This window comes from Equus asinus, chromosome 25, assembly GCF_041296235.1.
Source record: "Equus asinus isolate D_3611 breed Donkey chromosome 25, EquAss-T2T_v2, whole genome shotgun sequence".
Lineage (NCBI taxonomy): Eukaryota > Metazoa > Chordata > Mammalia > Perissodactyla > Equidae > Equus > Equus asinus.
Window position 1 is genome coordinate 26,529,853 of NC_091814.1, and position 22,021 is coordinate 26,551,873.

The 22,021-nt window shown below is 43.8% G+C and overlaps 1 protein-coding gene across 9 annotated transcripts in view; it reads right to left on the reverse strand.

The window, feature by feature from the left end:
- PBX1 (PBX homeobox 1) overlaps nt 1-22,021 on the reverse strand; it is a 309,428-nt gene that overhangs the window by 103,130 nt on the left and 184,277 nt on the right. The window contains exon 1 of one of the 9 annotated variants that reach the window (XM_070497721.1): nt 4,975-5,011. The exons of the other annotated variants lie outside the window; for them this stretch is intronic. Coding sequence (XP_070353822.1) covers nt 4,975-4,996 — 22 coding nt within the window. The 5' untranslated portion in view covers nt 4,997-5,011. Of the gene's footprint in view, nt 1-4,974; nt 5,012-22,021 lie in introns of those variants that run through there. 9 annotated transcript variants of the gene reach the window in all.

The following is a 22,021-nucleotide window of genomic DNA, read 5'->3' on the forward strand; positions in this document are numbered from 1 at the left end:
AAATTACTTTAGGCCACTGTAATTTGCCCACCTATACATAGCTTATATTGAGATATTCCTTACACTATAGTAAAACAATGTTTGTACTCCAACCAGCCTGCTGAATTTGTCAGTTCCAGAGGACTGGAAGAGGGACACAAGAGAAGGGAAAGAGAAATGCCAATGCAGCCTACTTAGAGAAGAAATCACCTCCATTCACTTTGGTGGTAACAGAAATTCTGTAGCTGAAGGACATCGGGTCTATTTACGGGCGGCCCAGGTCCCATTTCAAAACACATGCCAATTAGCTTTCCTTTTTCCATGACCACAAACAACACCTGTGACCCCAGACAGTCATCTCACAAATGCACACAAGGTCAGTCAGGGTCCTTCAGAGAGAGGATATGGATGATCCATCACCCCTTGTTACAAAAACCACACCAAGCACATGCCTTGCTGCTAATGAGTCACTCATGCCATTCTCAGACACCAGGAGCGGCAGAATCTGCAGGCAAACAGGCTGCATGAGAAGCAGGAGGCTTTTGCTGCTTCTCAAAACCTTCCAAGTAGCCTCTGAAAGCATTAAGCCTTTGACTGACAGGGAAGATGGGACGGCAGGACAGGATGCCAACTGTGTATGGATTGTCATCCTGGGCAAGAGGCACTAAATAAGAAATGCCAGTTTGTGGCAGTGGAATGGGGAGAGGGCATTTGAGACTATGAGCTGCAGACTGCAAAACACGCCTTCAGTCTTCACTAGCCTAGTGACTGGAGAAAAGAGGAGCATCTCATGGGGATCAAGACGTCTTCAGGGATACACGGCATTTCTGCTTTGGGAAAGAGTCCATGGAGCCATCATTTCCAACCTTTCCTATCTCAGCATCTATGCTTCTCCTCGGAGAATGAGATAAGGGGTGGCTCTGAGCTCCTGGACTGTCCACAGGGCCTCCTGCTCTCCTCCCAACAGAGTCCAAGTGGTTGAAACCTTGAGTACTCCAACACGTGGCAGTTAAATGGGCTTCGCCTTTCTTAAACTTGAGTGCCAGCATTCAAATTCCATCCTGAACAGGGCTTCTCAAATGCCAATTCAAGTTTCCAGGGGGACATTTGAGAGGAGAAGTCGATTTCAAGTAAATGATTACAACTTATCGAAAATAATGTGATCCTTAGCATCTGCGGCAAACATCCTGGCAGGCAGCGAGGGGAAGCAGTGCTGGAGCAGATGGGAGCGATTAGGCTTTGATTTTCAGATGAGCTTTTCGTTGTTGTTGTTGCCTCCACTTGCTTTACATCCTGGTAAAATCAGGAAAGTCGCGGAGAGAAGGGAGCAGGATCCTCTGGTCCATCCCTCCTCTCTGTGCAGTAAAGATGGAGCCCTCCCACCAAGAACTCACACACAGGAGGCACCCTCCCTCTGTGGGGAGGTACAGTGGTCATCATGACCATCATCATCAAAAAGCATTTAGCACCACAAGGCGCTAGCTGAATACATCAATGGTTGACAGAGAGACAGATGACGGTTATCTTAATTTTCTTTTAAAGATCTGCCTCCCTGAGGTTGGGCCTTATTTACTGTGGGTCTTACTATATTTATCTGAAGAGGTGTCCTGTTTTCTCCTCCACTGAGTGAGCTGACATCACTCTGATCCACATAATATCTGCTCTCGAGTCTGCACGATGTGCACACTGTTTCACCAGCCAGAAGTTAGCACCGCCCTTCCCAGGCCCTTTGTTAATGGTACTTCACTGGGCTGCATCTGGCCTCATGGGAGAGCCTCTAGCAAGCAGCACCTATTTCGATGAGGACATAGAGGCACAGAGGGCTGAGCACCCAGAAAGTCCCCCGCAGATCGGAGGGGAGACTCCAGCTGTCCCCACCTCAGCAAAGACCTTTGCAGGGGCTCATGGTCTGTGGGGTAGCAGACATACGGTAATCTTAGAAGCCAAATTTTCTTCTCTTTTGGTGCTGCCTGCTTTCCAAGAGCACTCTGCTCTATTCTGCCAGTCTGGTCATGTCCACTTATGTTTAGTGACAGCCTTACAGCTTACCGTTAAAATAAAAACCTCTCAGCCTGCACCAAGTGTTACTGGCCTGCACAATTTCACCAACACTGCCATCCCAACAAGGACCCCCTTGGTCTCTGAGTCAATCTTTCATCCAACAAAGATATACTGATCATCTACTCTCTGCTGGGTCCTGTATTTCGGTTGGGGAGACTCAACCAGAAATAAGCTTACAGAATCATAGGGAAAAGAGAAGCATCGGCTAATAATGTAACATGAAATGGATAGAACAGATGTGTGGACAAATGGTATGGGAGAATGGGGGAAGCAATATTTTCTTGTGTAGGAATTAAACTTTATAAAGCAATTTGTCAAAAATTAGTTCATTTGCTTTTATTCTCACATGAACATTATGGGTGTTACTGAGCCCTTTATTCAGATGAGGGAGCGGAAGCACAGGGGTGTCAGAAGGGACAACTACTTATGCACTTGACTTATCCAAGCTGCCTCCAATCTTAGCGAGGCTGGTAGCAAGTGAGGGCCAGCGTCTTGAAGAAATAACAGGGCTGAACCAGCTACTAGGGCCTGAATTAGCAGCTGGCAATTTTCACAGGTTGGAGGGCAATGTGAAGTTTCATGCTGCCTTTTGCAGAATTTCATTTCTTTGCTCTCTTGAACTAGCCTAAACCAAGAAAAACTACTAACACCACACATGGTTTTCCCAACTTCAAGGCCTTCTTCCCTACTCTGTCTTAAAGCAAACCAAAAAGTCACAGAATTGTTTACACACCAAAGCATCCAAAGGTACAGTTGTGCAAACACTTTTTTTAAAGTTGAATTTGTCTTCACTTCTTGGGATAGGAGATCCGGAAGCGAAATTCAAGTTATGGTGTCGTTGCTCGGTTCAGTAATGAATGTCATTGGGTTGCTGGCACAAGACCTTGTTTTAAGGTCACACAGTAGGAGAGACCATCCAATTCCAGGTTCTATTCCCAATTTGAAAACCAGAACTATGGGGCCACCTCTATATATGCCTTCATATGCTATCAAATGACACCCGGGCTCATAGAAAAGGGAGAACAAGGTGCTTTGAAGTCCTCCAATGAAAGGAGCGCCTAGCACTTGTATCAAGATGGCTGAATGCATATATAACATCTATTCCTTTATCTCAGAAAAAATAAAAAGGTTATGGAATGATCTCAGCCTGTCCTCCTTATCTTCAAATATTATTTCAAACACGTGAAGAGCCATGACATTAGGAAAAAAAGTAGCTAATTCTAAGATTCTGTAAATCAATGCATATTATGTTGATAGAATTCTCTTTCCTCTTCTACAGAGGATCCCAGGGAACTTACTTTGGGATAGACCTAGAGATTTCTACTTTAGGCAAATATTCAAACAATGCTGCTGGTCACAGAACTCAGGACGGCAGCAACACATCAGAGATCAGACAGTTATCCAGGCTTTAAGTGACAGGGATGTAGAGAATGATGAATAGAATAAAAAGCAGGGGTTTTCTTAATTTCTCTCTGCCTTGTTGCAACTAGTGCAGTTCTGTTTGGCAAGACCCTAGAATCTCAAAACACGATAGTCTAGACCATGCTTATGTCTTGCAAGAAAATGCTCAGAGTTTAGCAACACGGTCAGAGTCTCTGGGATACAGCATTACTAAACTCCTAAGATTATTTCAAAGATGCTAAGGTGAATTTCAAGGTGTGGTTTTCCCAGACAATTATTCTTTTGAGAGCCAAGCATCTACTCAGTTCACGGGCTGAAGAGAAAAGACTCCATTACTTGTACCTCCATCTTCTGAATGACAGCACACACAATCTCCTATACACACACAGAGAACACACAGTGGCACAACCATGGGATCTAGTGTAGACTTCCAGTCTTAAATTTCAGCTGAGATTTAGAAGCTCAAGCCATATATACAATGATGGGTATACTAAACTCAGAGCTTCATACTCCCTTAAAATTAGAGAAAATTAATCATTGCACGTCAAAGAAACATTTCATTGCTCAAATCAGGCTTAAACTTTGCAGTGAACTTTTCATAGCTCTGTTGGAGTGTGCAACCTCCTCTGTGTGGTTCCTCTGGATTTTTCTTAGGAGTATAAACTAAGTTCAGAAGGAAAAGAAATCTCTCTGGGGGTACAATTCATCCATTTGGAGAGTATGTCGATCTTTAGGAGATAACAATTTCCCTAGAAAAGGTAGAGGGAAGAAGGTGAGCTGTAGGGGATGGAAGGAAGGGGAAGAGGACTGAGAAAGGAAACTGAGGGAGAAAAGGTAGAAGAAAAGAGGGAGATGAGATAACCCTTAAGATGTTTGTAAGTCAAGAAGCACTGCATAGACCAGATGTCCCAGTGGTTAGGACCCAACACAGTGGCCCTTCCCTCTAAAGCACATGTCACAGTGTCCTTCCTAACATGCTACTTGGCCTTGCAGTGTTTCTGTCCTGCCTTTAGCTGACCACTTGACATCTAAGGAACACCCATGCTGCTGGGCATGTGGAGTCTCTTCTTCATAGGAAAAAAAGCAGGAAGGTGCATGAGGAGGAATGCACGTGCAATGACCTGTGATAAAGACCTAACCATTTATACCGTGCATTTGCTCGTGGGTAGATGCCTTCATCACTGAAATATACCAATTAGCTTATTCATTAATTAAATTAAAGAATCATTCCTTGAGTGCTTACCATATGACCAGGCAGGTACTGGGTACTGGGGATACAAAAATGCCCACCCTAAAGGAATGGATAGTTTCATGGAGAAACGCAGACAAACGGATCATTAAAACACAGTGGTGCGGAGGAAGATTACTCACCAAAAGGCCTCTGCTTGGGATATTATCACAATCAAGTGTGTTGACATTCATCCTATTTTCCTTATTCCAGTGTAGGCTGCCACATATTCACATATACAAGCAGACACCAACACAGCCTCCCACAGAGGTTGACCAAGGCCAAGGCCAGGGGCTCGCGTTTACCTGTAACTGGTTCCGCAGCCATGCATCCTCATGCCACTGAATGCAGCAACCACGTGGAGAACTTAAACACTGAAGAGCTATTATTAAGTTTAACCTCAGCTCTGCAGCTGGGGACAGGACGTCCCACCCTCTCCCTGAAGAGCTGCTGCAGTGAACGGGGTGGGGATCCTAAGAGCTCAGCCAGCATCCATCACGCCAACTTCACTGGGCAGACAATCATAACAAATGCACTTCCTCCTCCGTGAAGAGAGAGGCACCCCAGCCACAAGCTGCACACCAGACCAGAGATGGGCTGGGAGGGAGAGACAAAGGTGGTTTCAAGGCTTTTGTGGCTTTGAAGAAAACATCTCTGAATGCGAGAAAGCATTCAAATGGTCTCTGCAGGCATCCTTGCCCTGTGGTCGGGCACTCTTGAGTCTGTGGCTGTTGCCTTCACCACATACTCAGCTTTGTCCCACCCTATTCCTCTCTCACTTAGCCCTCAAGACAACATACCGCTAAGGTGGCCCTACAGACCTAACCAGAGTGTGCAAAGTCTGGGGCAGTGATCTTTTACTCTATGACCTTTGACAGGGAGTCCTGGGGGCAAAAGTCTCAGACTCTTAAAACCTTATCTGGTTTCTTCCGTTAACAGAGAGGAAAAGTAAATATTTAGCCACTGGGGCAGAGGTTGAGAGAAAAGCAGCTGTAATCAAGACTCCATTTCTCACCCCGCCCAGATCTGAGGTGAAGCCCGATACCCCTGACCTCCAAGCAAGCTTACTCAGGGCAGTAAAGCACAGACTCCAACCAGCAATAATTCCACACATAAACAACTTTTGCTAGGCATGAAGCACACACCAGACAGTAATCAGCTTATCTAATAGAACAGGCCTCTTTTCCTAAGGCAGAGGAGGATTAGCAGGCTTGAATTACAGCCGTGAAGAGTAATCAAGCCCTGATCGACACTGGCAAAGGATACTGTATATTCCTGCTGGGCCACGAGTTGTTGGCGCAATGTGGTGTACCTACAGGGGACGAAGAGGAAATGCCTGCGATGGTAATTACACTGGGAGATAGCAATTGAGAAATGGGGAAAGCAAGTATGATGGGAGAAAAATTAGATTATAGCTGATGCCCACATCCTCCCTCTACTCCTTTCAGTCTTTGGAAAGTCTTGAAGTTACCGCATTTGAACAGATTTTTCAGGCCCATTAAAAATATAATAGCCCCTAAATCATAACCAAGGGTGAAACCCTCCCTCACTTGGCCACAGAAGCAACTTTGGTAGCATCTGTGGCACAGAGCCCACAGCCTCTTACCACAGTGACTGCTATGGCCTGGTGGTGTGCAATTCAGTGGTGCCAGGGGGCACAACAAACATGGAAATCACAAAGGAATTTGTACCAGGCCTCAGAAATCCAAGTAAATAAATTTAAGAATCCCACCCTCACCTTGAAGATGCCAAACCAACTCAAACCACGTGGGAGCTGCCTTTTCTATCTCCCAAAATGGAGATTCTCATCTCATTCGAGAGTCCAGTATTTAATGATATGCTTGTGAAAAGATGTTGGCCCTGAGCTAACATCTGTGCCCAATCTCCTCTACTTTGTATGAGGGACGCTGCCCCAGCATGGCTCAACAAGTGGTGTGTAGGTCCGTACATGGGATCTGAACCAGCAAACCCCAGGTTGCTGAAGCAGAGCGCACGCACTTAACCACGATGCCACTGGGCTGGCCCCATGACTTCTGAATTTTTTGAAGCTTCCCAAAGGACCCCATATCTCACTTAAAACAAAAACATTTTACTTTATTTTCTCTTGTCCTGCCATTTCTTTGTGATGAACTTTCCTTAACATCCTCTTCATAGCATCCCTCTATGTAAAACAATTCAACAACTCATTAGCCTTCTCTTCTAAAGAATAAATAATCACAGGCCCTTTGAAAGTCCTCATCTATCCTGCCATCTGTCCTTTTCTCCTATTCATATTTCTTAAAGATCAAAGAATCCAAAGTGGACATAACATTTTAGAAAATTGCCTCCACTCACATGGGGAATACTAGAAAAACAACTTCCTGACTTTCCCAAGCCCCAGACCTACCTCTTGAGGCAGATCCACTGCACTGACACTGCAAAGCGGCTGCTCACCTGCTCTCGGCCCCCAAGGACCCCCTGGGACTCTTGCATCTCTTCAGTCAAATCTCGCCTTAACTAATTCTTTCCAATACCAGCTTTTCAATGCCTTCCCAACACTTAAATCTTTCCAGTACACTTAGCAGGTGTCTCAAGGTGGTGACATGAATCTCCTCTAGGGATAATCTACAGGTGAGGAAGGAGCCATGATCAGTAGGATGTAGGGTAGAGTTAAGGGTTCTGAGAGGATGTGCCTGGACCACCCATTCTATCAGTCCTGTCCTATTCCTATCTTATCCCTTAAGACATATAATATACCCCCCAGAGCACTCTCCACACTTAATCACAGCATGGAAACCCTGCCGCAGAGACCTTTAACTTCACAGTCTCTGACAGGAAATCCTGAAGCCAAAATTGTCAGACTCTTAAACAATTGATAAGTGCATAAAACTAATTTTTAAGACATTTGAATAGACTACAGTATAACTACTAGAACACATAAGATAGACAGTGCGTCAGCAGTGTCTGTAAGTGGGACGTTGAGCCGAGCGGGTCACCCAGTTCCTACAATCTATCTGCTGAGAGCAGAAGGGAAGAGACAGCATAATATCAAGAAGGACTGTGTGCTGAGTGTATTCAAGAACTAGATGCAGAAAAAAGAATTCCACTCATTGAGTGACACGGTGCCGAAGATCCTTTAAGAAAGCTTAAAATTCATTCCAAAGTGCGACCAAAATAATTCTACTATTCAAGATTGTGCCACCAAGACAAAGAGGCTGAGAACCCCTCCTCTTAATGGGACAAAACCACCAAATGCAAGAAGGAGCTAAGCTCCATCAAGAATTTCCTTGGTGATGAGTTAAGCTGATCTGACCTGACATTAGATTTGATCGCCAAGGAACAGGTTAGGGCCGGAGCCCAGAACTGGATGTGGTCATAGCTGAGAAATCAGACACTCTGAGTATGAAACACCTCTCTGGGTCTGAGTCAGCAGGCACTCCCCCACTTGACAGGCCAGACCACTTATCTTGAGCCAGGCGTGTACTCTGGGGTTGCCTAAGTCCTGCCAGCTCTGCTCAGACTTCCAGCCAGCCCTGGAGGTCATCCCTGGGGCTGTCCAACTGGCCTTTCAAACTTCATCCTGATATCTCCACCCCAAAAAAGTGTGCAGAGCTGCAAGATTGCCCCACCCCACCAGTCCTCCTGAGGTGTAGGGTGGGCAGCATTCTTCAGGGGCCATACTCCAAGCCACAAGCCCAGTTGCTATTATAATTTTCCAAATTGATATGTGATCTTGATAACAATCGTCACCCTCTGCCCCTAAGCGAGTTAGCACTATCCACAAAATGGGCCACTGCCTTTCTCTTCCAGACCTGGTATGAGTTTTATAAACACACTCTCTGCAAAGCCCTCTCAAATTTATTTTCCTAGCTGACAGCTTATATGGCCCCATTTTTAAAAGCACGCTTTTAGAGTGGCTTGGCAGAGTGGGTAAATGGTGTTGCATCTTTGACTAGAATTTAAAATGTCTGAGAGGATTTTAAACCATATGCTCTTTTAAATACAGACTTTTTAAAATTAAAAAAAATGCACTGCTAACATGATGCAATCTATACAGAAACTGAAATTTAACAACGTACACCTGAAATTTATACAATGTTTAAAGCCAGTACGACCTCAATAAAATAAAAATAGATAAATAAAATTGCCTTGCTGAACCCTAAGGTCTAATGGCAAAGAATTCTGGTATAGTCAATCTGTTACAACTTCTATCTGGTGGTGGAAAGCACTGCATAATTAGCAAGCGTTGCTACTATATGTATCTTTCCGTTGAGTTTCCTCTCTGAAGCTAAAAGGGGTCTTGCAGCAAATCTCTGGGTAAGAGCTTTTAGGTGCTCTCATGAGAAAGGAGGATGAGACAGAAGTGCTGCTTGAATTGTTAGGATCAAGGGATTTTTTTCTATTCTTAGGGTAGGGCCCAAACTTGAATTCAGCTCTATCTTCCCTTACATAGATCTCGGGTTTCTACATTCCATTCTCCTGCTCTCATGTTTGCCCAGCCCCCCTTCCGGCCTGGAGGCCCAATCTCATCTCAGGCAGACAGGTCTGGCAGGGGCACATGGGTAATTTTTCCTTTCAGCTTTAATGGCTGCTATTAACAATAAGTTGCCCTGCCCTACTGATGGCTCAACTTTCAGCTTTTTCTCTGATTGCCTATGAGTAACACTGTGTCACATGAGCTGTGTTTAACAGAAGTGTAATAAATGCCAAAGAAGAAATATTACCCAAAATAAAAAATAGTTTGTCCCCGTGTGGCCAGGATCCCATGACTCACAACAATGTTCATTTCAGCTTCTAGCGCAATTTCTATTTGCATTCTTTTTTCTTTTCTTAAAGGGTCTCTGGGGGCTTTAAAAAAGCTGTTTAAGAGAAAAGGCAGAAAGATTGTAGCGATTGTCAAGTGCAGGGAGTTCTGCGGCCCAGACAAACAAATGTCCTGCGGAGATGACAGACAGACTGACTGACAAGAGAACCCTCTGGGCAAAGGGTACAGAGGCAGGTAAGCAAGCAAGCTAATGACTGAATGTCTGTGGTGAAAGGCAGCCTGCCCTCCTTGGTGTGGTTCAGAACATCGGCTTTGGCTACCAGGATAGAGAGATGCAGGAAGAGAAGGCTGGACACCCACATCCCCATAAACACACACACACACACACACACACCTTGGGGCAAGAAAGATAGCAAGCTCTCATTTAGTTGCAAGAAAACTCCATTCTTTTTTTGATAAGAAAGAAAAAATACTTCTATGTTTTTCAAGTAGTAGCTGGTCGGAGCTGTTCCAATCCCGGAGAAAAAAGCAATAGACACTGAAATCCCCTGGCGGTCCCTTGGTTGAAGACATGGGCAGGAAGTATTCCAAATCCTCAAGGTTTTCAGGGAGAAGAAAGATAGAAGTGGAGGGAGTGGGGAGGAGGCCCCCAAGGAGGCCTGGGAGTAAAGCGTGAACACTGGGATCTTAAGGCAATAGGATCAAGGAGAGCCTACTTTTTAAATTTGCTTTTCTGAAAAGGATCAGGCAAACACAGCACAGGCAGCAGCCTTCCTTCCGGATGGATGGATGCATGATGCTGCTTGTCCTGGCCTGCACCTCCTTCAGAGGTCATAGCCTTCCTCGCCTCCTTCTTTGCACATCTTCACACATGTGTAATAAACACCAAAACCTTTACTGTACAGCTGAGTAAGGGGTTTTAGGGGCATCAAAAGACATAGTGGTACTGGTGGTACTGGGATCGGGCTTCAGACAGGCGCCAGGCTTGAGGAGATTCTCTGAGCCGGCAGCGTAAACTGGGAGAGATGGCGACGGGCTTTAAAAGTTACAGCAGAAACAAGGGACAGGCAGGTAGGATAATTGTTTGACCATATCCTACAGGAGAAGACCCCAGAAACAGTGAACTCACACAGATGCCGAATAGCCACAGGCATCGTCTGCAGGATGTCTGGGCAATGGAGCATGGCAGGAAAAGGGAAGAGTGGCTCCAGGCTGCCTTGGTCACTAGGGGAGGAAATGGCCACCAGACTGTGAGGCTGAGGCAGCTGGAGCACAGAAGGCAACTCTGGGTGATGGTGGGCATTTCACAATAAAGAGGTGGCTACAGCGGAAAAAGCACAGATTTTCGAGTAAGATTGATGTCCTTAGCCACTCTTGATCTTTGTGGTCTTGGGCAAGTCATTTTACTCTATCTATAAAAAGCCAAGATGGGGCTCACAGGGTTCCTTAGGGCATTTTTAAAGGTCTCAGTTATTAAGACGCATCTTTGGAAAACCAGCCATTTTCTAAAAAGGAAGAGCCAGTCAGACAGCCTTGAAGAGAGATTTGGACTTTGCTGCTACAATATTTTACACACTATCAAGATCTTTCATTTTAGCTCATCTTCACATCAATCTTCAGAAGTAGATCATGGATACTGATTTTTTAGGAAATTGGCTCAGAGAGGTTGAAATCAGCCCAGGCTTGCAGAGAACACTCAAGTCCAGTTCTTCAAAGTCTACACTCTTTGCACAATCCTGGGTTTATGCCCTGCTACTCAGAGAAGCGTAGACTATCTGGGTATACGCAGGGGGATGGAGGGACTGGTGTCAAGCCAGTGGCCACGTTGTGAGGTGGAAGAGGGAGTAAAGAGCTAGGGAGGTGGAGGAGGCGCAGGCAGGCAGCGAGGGAGTTATATAGAGAGAACTGACTTCATAGTTAGGCATTAACTATTCCATTTGGTGCCAGGGTAATAAAAATTGGCTCAAGGTCCATGTTTGGCACATGTTCCCTAGATTGCCAACTCAAATTCTAGCTTCCTGGTGATGATGATATTATTTGCATGTTTACAGCACACACACGACCGCATCTGACCCTATGACAGCGTTGTACGAGAGGACTAGTTTTATTGGGGCCTCCATTATGTGAGGGACGGAGAAGTGAGTACCATGCAGGTGCCTTAATTAGGGACAAGGTGTTTTCTTTATTTATAGAGCCTTCTGAGCCTAATTCTTCCCTTGCTTCACACTTTCCCCTCAGGACCTGAGTCAAAGATAGAGCCACTCTGACATCAAAGGGAATCTGTCTTCTGCTCAGGTCCGTAGCGGCCAGGAAATGAAATAAACCCAGAGTACAGATCCATAATTTGGGGCCAGAGTCTCATTCAACCTCTGTGAGATTCTTCACGATCCCCTCAAAACCTCACGCCAGTGAATTCAATTTACTTGTAAGAGAATCAAACCACATGTGCCAGCTGAGGCAATGGTTCTGAGGTTTAAATCAATTTGATGGATTCCTTAAAGAAAGTATTCTTATCCCACACAAATGGGCTGACCGCACTCCGGGTCTGAGGTGGGGAAGTGAGGCAGAGTGGATGGGCAGAGACAGTGGCGAGAAAGTTGTTTCTTTTGTGGAAGAGGTGATATGCTTCTCAGTTGACTGTACTACACTCAGCCCAAGGCCAACTGTTGTGCTGGCTGGAACCAACCTATCGGGGACCACTGGGTTTCCTACAATGGAAAGGCGACGTAAGCTGTAAACCCAGTCACATTTCAGAAACATTTAAGGGAGCAAAAGCAAGGTTATAAAGCAGTACTCAGCCTCCACAAGGCCCCAGAAAATGTTAACAGCAGGGCTCCCCTACTTGATGATAGGGTTCCTACAAGGTTGGACTATGTTGCAGGCTCTGTTCCTCTCCATGTCTCTGGCTTCCCAAGTTGGAATTCAGAACAGGATGGGTTATCCGGTGTGTGGGGAGAATATGGGCTCTGCATTTAGAATTCAAGTCCTATCTCTATCTCTCAGTGGGAAAGCCTTGGATGACAATATTGGAGCTTACTGGAAGATAAAATTGGCAGTGATCTCTGTCTACAGTTTTGGTGCGCACCTAATACATGGCTGGTGTGAAATAAATGTTAGGGGTTTTTTCCCCTCTCATGTTCCTTTTGACAGTATGATTCAGAGGAGTACTAAATGTTGGCTTAGCCTCCCCCTGAATGAGATAACTTGTCTTTCTTAAGTGGGCACATCCACTCATGTGGGGGGGAAAATATACATATACAGATATATATATATGTATATGTATATGTATATACATAGACCAAAACATGCCCTTCTCCTTCAGAAGATGTAGAGTTAATTCTGGTTCAACAATATGAGTCCTTCATTTGAAATCTTGTTCTATTTAAATACCCTGTGGTTTTAGCTGCAATTTCATGTTTTGCTTAATTGTCCAGAGTGGCAGATGTGATTTTTGTGTAAGTTCCTATCCCATCTGTTTTCATGCCAGGAATCTATGTGGAAGGTGCTGGGACTTCTACATAAGGATGGGCCTTATCTACACTTATAATAATAAACTTTCAAACTTGAAAATGAACCAATTCTGAGTTGGCAGTGGGTGCAGAGGCCCATTTTTTGATGTCTGTGAAGCCTCCCACTTCTCTATCTGCTCCTTTGCTCTGAATCAGAATTCTTCAGGAATGACTAATAAAAAGATATCTTTCCTTATGCAATGGAGAGTTAACACGTTCCTGGTACATCCACACAGACAGGCAGATGCAAAGAACCACCTCCATCCTGCACTCTGGACCCTGCTCCTTTCCAGTCCTCCACATGCTTATGCCTCCTCCCCATTCCCTGTTTAGGGAGGTCCTGATAAAGCTTTAGGATAAGAGGTCTTCCCTGTATTCTAAGCCAAACCTACAGGGCCACAAACCTACCAATGGAGCTGGCTTTATGGATGAGAGAGCTGTGCAGTCACACAGGGCTCCATGCGCAGAAGGATCCTGCATTTGGTTTAATGCTCTGATGTCGCCATCTTGAATTTGTAACAATTTTTGCCCTGAGTCCCAACAAAATACATGGTCAGTCCAGACTCAGAACTTATTTTCTCTTTAAAAACCATTTTGTAAATTGTGATCTGCCATAACTGAAATAGAACAAGCATATCATACTCAAGGCGCATTCTATTTTATAGCAGGCTTCTATATCTGGGTCTGGGAATCGAGCTTGGTAGTACTTTCAGAAAATGTATTATATAGGAGGCTGCAAAAGAAAAAAAGGATAAAAGAAAGAGGAAATTTCTGGGATAAACTTGGTCATAGACTGGAACCCACCGATAGGGAATATCAAATTCTAGAAAAGCCCCTACTTTTTATATCCAAACCAGAATCAGAAGACCTGGAATGAGGCCCAGCCTCTGCTTCTCACTAGCTGTGTGACCCTGAACACATGTGTTGTTGCCTGGCCCTCAGCCCCAGTGCCTTTCATTCATTTCTTCCACAGCCCTTCAGACAGAGAACATTGTGTGCCTGGAACAGTGCTGCTGGTTGGTGTGCCTCACCCGTAAAACGGGAAGATGATGATAATAATAATCGTCACAATAGAATAATAATACCTGAAGCTTCATAAGAGAGGAAATGAGGACAAATGAGAAAAAGAAAGATAAGTGCTTTGAAAACTGTAAAGTGCCAGGCCAGGCAGATGTTATCCTTCTTAGACCTGCAGATGATGAGACTTTGTTTCCACCGTGAGTGCTCAGTCGGCTGTTCCTCTAAGGTCTTCCCTTCAGCCCTCCATCCAGCCACATTTAAATGTCCTTCTAGGCTCTGCTCAACTCATCATGTACTAACCTCCCCCTTCTCTGCCTCTGGATGTCTTGTCTGAAGGACAGGATACAGCTCCTTAGTTACTCTTGATACCCCACCAGTCACGAATTTATTAAAGGTTGTCCCGGCTATTGTTGTTCCATGTACTGTTCTCTCATTGTCAACTGAGAGCTATCTATGCAAGGGCAGGGCCATATCTTACCCTTCTCTTGGACCCCCACAGCACTTGGGACTTGCTAAGGGCATGGAATGAGGTCATAAATACTTTCAAATTTATTCAAACAGGGTAAGCAGAGTCAATGGATATAGCACACGAGGCCATCGCTATGATTTCACATAACAGTATTTTAAAGAGCGTTTCACACCCTGACAGGATGAGCTTATCTGACTCACAGTGACGTAAGCTTTCACGGTACCCTGGAAACTGGATGGTTTTATAATCAGACAGATCTAAGTCAAATTCTGACTCCGCTGCACCTTTTATTAGCTGTCTGACTCTGGGCAAATTATTTAACTTCTCGAAGCCCCAGTTTCTTTCCTCATCTGTAATTTGGAAGAATCACATTTGTCTCGCAGGATCGCTATCGGGTTTAAACAAGTTAATGTGTGTAAAGTCATTAGACCAGTGCTTGGCACCCAGAAGGCGTCCAATAGGTTTTAGCTGCCTTCTCTCTGACTTCCACGAGGTGAAATTCATTTCGAACAGTTATGACTCCACTAGCTGTCTGCGTCCTCCTTCCCTAATTGGCACCAGAAGAGAGCAGTTATCAACAGCCAATCACCTTCATAGATCAAGCTGAGTTCCCCCTTCCTGATCCAAGTTTCCAAAACAAATCAGAGCAAAATTATCCCGTTTTCTTCAATCACAAAAGGACATTTAATGCTCACTCCACTGCACGTGTGCATACACACACACACACACACACACACACACACACACACTTGCACATATAATACACCAGCAGCAAATTTTTAAAGATAACATTTAATCTTGCTGGGCAGAAACAGAACTAAGAGTTAGAATGGAAGAACTAAGAGTAGGCCTGTATGTATATGTGTCTTTATATTTGCTGCCACTTCTTGTCAAGACATTATCTATGTTCCTGAAGCTGAAGGGTTAAATCAATATCCTCATACTGTTGATGATCATATACGTGGTCACTGCTAGAAGCACCCATGCTAGAAAGAGCAGGATGGAGGAACATGATTTTAATCTGTAGCTGTGTGGACAGCTGTCTTCCAGTGCTGGAAAATTCCTTACCAAAGGAAGAAGATCAATTCACAGAAGAATTAGAATTATAACGACTTGACTTACAAAAATGAAACAAAAGCCTTAAATGAGAAGAAAAGTGTCTTTCGACATAATAAACACAGGCTTTAGTTTCAAGTAAGGAAATATACCGACCTAAATATTTCACATGAGATGGTGAAAAAAAGTTTATCTAACATTTCACTACGCATTTCAAATTATATTAGATATAGATTTGTGTGCCAAAGTTGCCACAATTAATAAAGTCTTTTTCCATGTAGGTGGGCTACAGTTATTTAGACAAATTCCAATAGAATTGTAGAGGCAAGATAAGCAAAAGAAAAAATTCAGCTGAAAATATAACAGAATAAGACAACTAAATTATGGGACCAAACATCTGTGGTCTAAATAAAATATGTGATGGTGCGGGCAGCACCATAAAGTTTCTCCTGACATTCCGAAGAGACCAGCAGAGCTCACTCATGAGTAATGTGGTCATCCTCACATTACTGCGACAAAAATATCAGAGCAAGCGACACTGTCAAATATTCTATATGGATTTGTGACCTAAGGAAAATCACATTAAGAGGCTAAAGTGATATACCACGTGAAATATTACACAGAGAGACACAAACACACACCAAATGCTTCCTGTCACAAACACAAAGGTGCTCTATTTTCACCTCATTCTTTAAAAAATATAAATAAATAAGAGAGAGCCACCAGCCATCAATGCCTCTGAGATCTGAAGTGTACAGAGTGACTCTCAAGCCCTTGGGGCAGAGGACACAGCTGACAAAGTGGGGAGGGCAGACGCCTTACTCACTCAGCTCACCTCACGGACAAGGACTTGCAGGATATTTCAGCAACAAAGCAAAAAGTACATGCGCAAGGACTTGGAAACTTGGATTTTTTTCCTCCAGAAACAAACTTGGCTGTAAGAAGCCCTCTCCCCTGAGGGAGTCTAGGGCACTGAGGTTCCATGACCATTGGCAATACAATAACCAAGGAGTTGATCCTATAAATCTCCACAATCCCATAAACCATTCTTTTATGATTTAAGTGGAAGTAACACCAAGGGGGCATGTGAATTTAGCAGCTACATATTTAAAAAAGTTTTGCTGGGAGCACACAAAGTCATCTTTAAGAATTTACACCAGAGCTTAAGGTCACTCTTGTCTCCATGGATTGGCAACCCATGGCATGATTCGAGTCAGACCCTTGTCAGCTGTTGCTGTTGCTCTGAGAAGCAGATCACCTCCTCTTTTTTTTTTGAGGAAGATTAGCCCTGAGCTAACATCTGCTGCCAATCCTCCTCTTTTTGCTGAGGAAGACTGGCCCTGAGCTAACATCAGTGCCCATCTTCCTCTATTTTATGTGGGACGCCTGCCACAGCATGGCTTGACAAGTGATGTGTAGGTGTGCATCTGGGATCCAAACCGGCAAATCTTGGGCCGCCAAAGCAGAACTTGAGAACTTAACCGCTGTGCCACCAGGCTGGTCCCCAACCTTCTCTTTTCTGATGCGCCTTATCGTGATGATGTTCAGTTACACCCACTTAGCAAACATTCATTAACAAACCAAGATTTGCCTTTCCCTTCAGCACACAGATTCTCTGGTATAATATGGCACCTGTGTTCCAAATCAGAGCTAGACAATACAAATGACTACCCAGTCTATCTTACATGGTCAGGGGAAATCTGGGGATGAAGGCACTCACTTCTCTTCTAAACCCAGGTTCAGTACCATTTCAGAAACTTGCCCTATTTCTAAGAGAGAGCTGAAACATTTCTACTCAGGTACATTTCCAAGGCTTTCTTACAATTAAGTGTGGTTATATCAGTGAGCCCTAATCAATGGTATACAATCAGAAATATGGGTAGTACTCTAGAAAGTCCTCTTAAAAGGGAATAAGTCCACACTTCTTCCTTCCACTTTGTCTACTCTGATGCCTGGCATGCATATGGGATAGTTGGAGCTCTAGCAGCTATACTGGATCATGAGGATGTCAAAGGAGGACACTTTTCTGTTTCTCGAAATGAGGTGGGTGTGGTTTCTGTTACAGTTGAACGTAATCCTAAAGACATTCACACTGGATTTGAATTGTGATTTTGGTTAAGTTGCTTAACCTCTCTAAAGTTTATTTTCCAATCTATAAACTAAGAAAAATAAAACTTACCTCTTCACTTATTATGAGGGTGAATATTGAGTTAATATATATGAAAAGTACTTTATATACTGAAAATTAGTATGCCAATATTAGTACTGTTGCTATTATTTTTCACTTTATTTCAAATTTCTGGAGAAAATTAAATCAAATGATTGACAAAACTACCTAAAAACAGGAACTCTGATTTCATTTTTCTGGCAAGACTTTTTATTAGCAGAAAGTGAGTTCAAGATAACTAGTTGTATGAAAGTGACCATAGGTTATTAAACATTTCTAATTGTTGTGTTCTAGAAAATGTGCTGCCAAGAAGTTATGTCAGCTACTTGAAAAACAGGAAACAGTGGCATTTCTAACTCCATTTAGGTTCCAACTTTGTACCTCTTGCTCACCTAAGATCAGGACAACAGAAGCCAAGCCAGGAATCAGGTGTATTGGGACATAAGAGGAATCGACCTACAGCGCACTTCAGGTCTTCAACCACAAGATCACCTCCCAAAGGTGTGTTATCGTAAGCCAATATGAAAATGGAGCACACTTTACTTCTTTAAAGTATGCTGTATTTCTGAAAAACCTGACCCTCGGTTTTGGGTTAATTTTCACTGTTATCTCTGGAGTAGGTTGGATCCCATTTAACTGAGTAGGAAAAAGAAGGGAGACGCTCAGCTGAGAATTGTTGCAACACGCATGAGAAAAGAAGAGAGTTCCTTAAACCACGCTGATTGAGGGCATCCTGGCTTTTACTGTAACCTTCTAACACGCTCGCTTTCAAATTGGCAATTTCTCTGTGGGTCACTTTATCCTTCATCTCAACGACTTAAATATATAGAAATGAAGGTGGTTAGGAGACACTATAAATGTATATCCCTGTTTAACTTCATCCGGTAGATCATCAAAGAGAGGATGGAAAACAATAACAGGCCTACGAGTGTGATCACGCAAAGCTGGTTTCCAATGGAAGGTGAGGAGCAATGTGAAATTTTTTTTAAAAATTGATCTTCATGGAGCTTCCACATAATCTAATGATGTATCAAACAATCAATCGATCCAAGAGAAATATGGTCAATGTTTTCCCCCCTTCTTTGAAATTACTGGTAGATATCTGAATTAGTCATTCCTCTAAGCGTATTTATAACACTGCATTTGCCTAACACGTAGCTCTCATGGATTTGGGATTGATGGGGAAAAAAATCTTACATTGATCCCAAATAATTATAGCCTGAGGTAAAGAGCATTTACTAAAATGTTCATAAAAATAATACCCCAATAAGAGAATATATTTCATGTTTATTTCTCAGACTTCCAAAAACATACCAAACCCAAGTCTTTCAGTATGCCACTTGCACACACACTTAAAATATTACGAGTGTCTAATAAATATGTGCATATAAGATTACATTCATAAGTTTGCATAATTTCCTACACACGTGTGTTCTATTTTTATACATTGAGTTAGTGAGCTGAGTAACATGTGTTAATGTGAAGAAAAATCCTTGTCCCTTACCACCACCGTGTCCCTAAGTGAGGGGACGGGCCTTTTAAGGGCACCGGGGAGGGAAGTGGTTTTACTCAAGGTTCTTGAATAAATCATGGAGTCAGAGCTGAGGAATCGATGAGAAGGAGGAACTGAAAAGAAAAAGCTGGGAGTGGGGGCAGAGGCAGCTTGTCCTTTTAGAACATGCCCTTCGTTCAAGAAAGACGAAAGAAAATATCCCCCCAAATTAATTATACATTTGGCTTCAGACGTGAGTGCTAACCAAGTACTCTGAGGAGAGAGACCTCACTGGGAAATGTCCGAGGCAGTTTGAGAAATTCCTACCCATCAAGCTTTATTGTGTTATTCCAACTAAGCAGAGACAAAAAGACAAATCTCAGCTCCCTAGTTTCATTTATAATTGAACCAGGTCCAGAAGGATGAAGCAAGTACCATCTGTAAGGCATGCTGCATTAGCAGCCGGGAGAATGAAATATTCAAATTACTCTAGGCTACCTCGCATAATGACAGGGCTCCAAAAACGGACTGGTAACTGGGGAGGGGAGTGGAAGAAAAGAAAGTTGTTTTGTTCTGTGTTGTTTTTTATTGTTATTTTAGGGCATCAACGAACCTAACAAAATGTTATTCTCAAAGAGAAAGAGAGAGAGAGAGAACACAGATCAAAACATGTTCTGAAAAAAATCCCTTTTAATTTCTTTATTATTTTCAAAAAAGCTGAAGAAGGGAGGGAGGGAAAGAGAGAGGGAAGGAGACAAGGAAGGAAAGAGGGTAGGAAGGAAGGAAGGAAGGAAGGGGAGAGCGGGAGAGAGAGAGGGAGAGAAAGAGAGAGAGAGAGAGGAAGTGCTATCCCAAACTTCATCAATTTAGCATCCCTCTCACTTTAGATATAAGACGCTGTTGTTTCAGTATCTTGCTTTGGGTAAATAGGGGCACTATTTTTTGGGGGGTTGGGGGGTTTGGAGCCGCTCATTCTGATGCTGTTAATCAGGGCTGCTGAAATGTGTGACATGGTAAGTGGCTCTAGCCCCTAGCAGTAGTCAAGATGGAGTGACAGCCTCCATTTAAGATGTCACTGCACATAATAAAGTGTAAAACTATACTTAAAATAAACGAGAGAGAAACAATAAACTTGACTCAGTATTTGAACTTTTACAGACACACAGAGGCTGAAAGAGAAAGCATGTGTGCTCTGGGACTTCTCAGAGGCCCCTGCTTCTACGGTGCTTTTACGGCTGTCATTTTTAGGGGGATCCAGTCAGGCTCCAAGTGGAGGTCAAGTGGTCGTATCTTATCATGTGAACTGGGTATCCGAGTAGCTCACAGCCAAAAACCCCTGAAGGGTCAGGAGCACAAGCCATTTCAAGAGCCAGGCCTGGAGTTAAGGGTCTTCCTAACAGTGCCTCAGAAAGGTAGTGGTGGCATCCTTGCGTCTCTTGGTTCTGGAAATTTCTCCCAACTATGGTTCTCTGTGCCCCCGACTGTCCACCTGTGCCAGGGCCGCCTTGCTGCAGCTTGGCTTCATGTCTTCAGAAGGTTTAACACAGTATTGTCAAGGTTGGTTGGCCCCAAATTGGAATGATACTTTTTTTTCCCCTCCAGGCCTGCAATTACTGTTACGTGTGGGGGTGGATTCAATGTCAAAGCAAATGTTTTCCTTATGTTTCTTTCTTTAAAAAAGAAGAAAAAAAATCATAAATAAGAGCCAGCAGACAAAGCTGAACCAGCCACCCAGGCTTCTGCATCATCGACGAGCACCGAATCTGGACTTCCTTGGGTATTAGACTCAGGGGCTTCAGCTTGGGAGGTGACCCGCCGCCCCCCCTGCCCCCCAGAAATCTATGTTAATGCCACGCTTAAGGGCAGACCTTGGGATGAACCACTCTTTGCCCTCCTACCACAGTACCTTACTGGAGTTTGGCTTCAGCCAAATAATGCTACAATCTGTTGCCTATTTATTGGTTATTATCGCCACCTTCCATCCCCACCTGCAATTAGGTCATACTTACCTGCAGAATGACACTATTCCTTTAAAAAAAATTTTTTATTGCAGTATAAAATACATTAAGTAAAAGCATACAAATTACAGCTGCTTAGCTTGAAGAATTTTCACAAAGTGCACGCAGCCCAGTATCCATAATTGGGATCAAGAAGTATAATATTACTAGCAGCACCCCAAGTCCCGGTCAGCCCCCTTACAGTCAAGGGTAACCCTAACTCCAGGGGTAAGCAGTATCCATCCTGACTCCTCTTCAGCAGAGGCTTGTATTGCCTGCGTTTGAACTTAATTTTTCCCTTCCATTTCCACATCACTCCCATTGGGGTGTGTCACTTCCATCCACTCAGTAATTCAGTAAGGATTCAGTGAGTACCTACTATGTGCCAGGTACAAGCGACGTGAGCTCAAGAGCACTCAAGACATGCTAGTGGAATCCACTGAATGGAAAGGAAAAAGAAACAGATTTCAGTTTCAAGCATGTTGGCTGTCGGCATCAAAAGAGTGAGAAAAAAAGTCATCTAACTAGCACACTTTGAAGAGACGAAGTATAATTTTATATCAGAGTTTGCACTCTTGTCTTGCACTTGACTGGTTGTTGGGAAGGAAAGGCAAGGCTGCAGCATGGGTTCTGATGGTGACAGAGTAAGAAGGAAGTGAGGGGAGGTAGGTTTCCACTTGACCACAGGCCCCGGAAGTCACCTTCCTCCCGTGCTCTGGCAGGAACCATTAGGCAGGGACCTTTCTGTCATCTGCTTTTCCTACATCCTCCAGTCTATGGAGCTGAGATCAATCCTGGGCATCAGGGCACATCTAAAACCTGCCACTTCAGAGTCGGCCTGCAGCTCGCAATGTCACTTTCCACCAAGCCAGGCTGCAGTCACTCAGAGTGGGAGTTT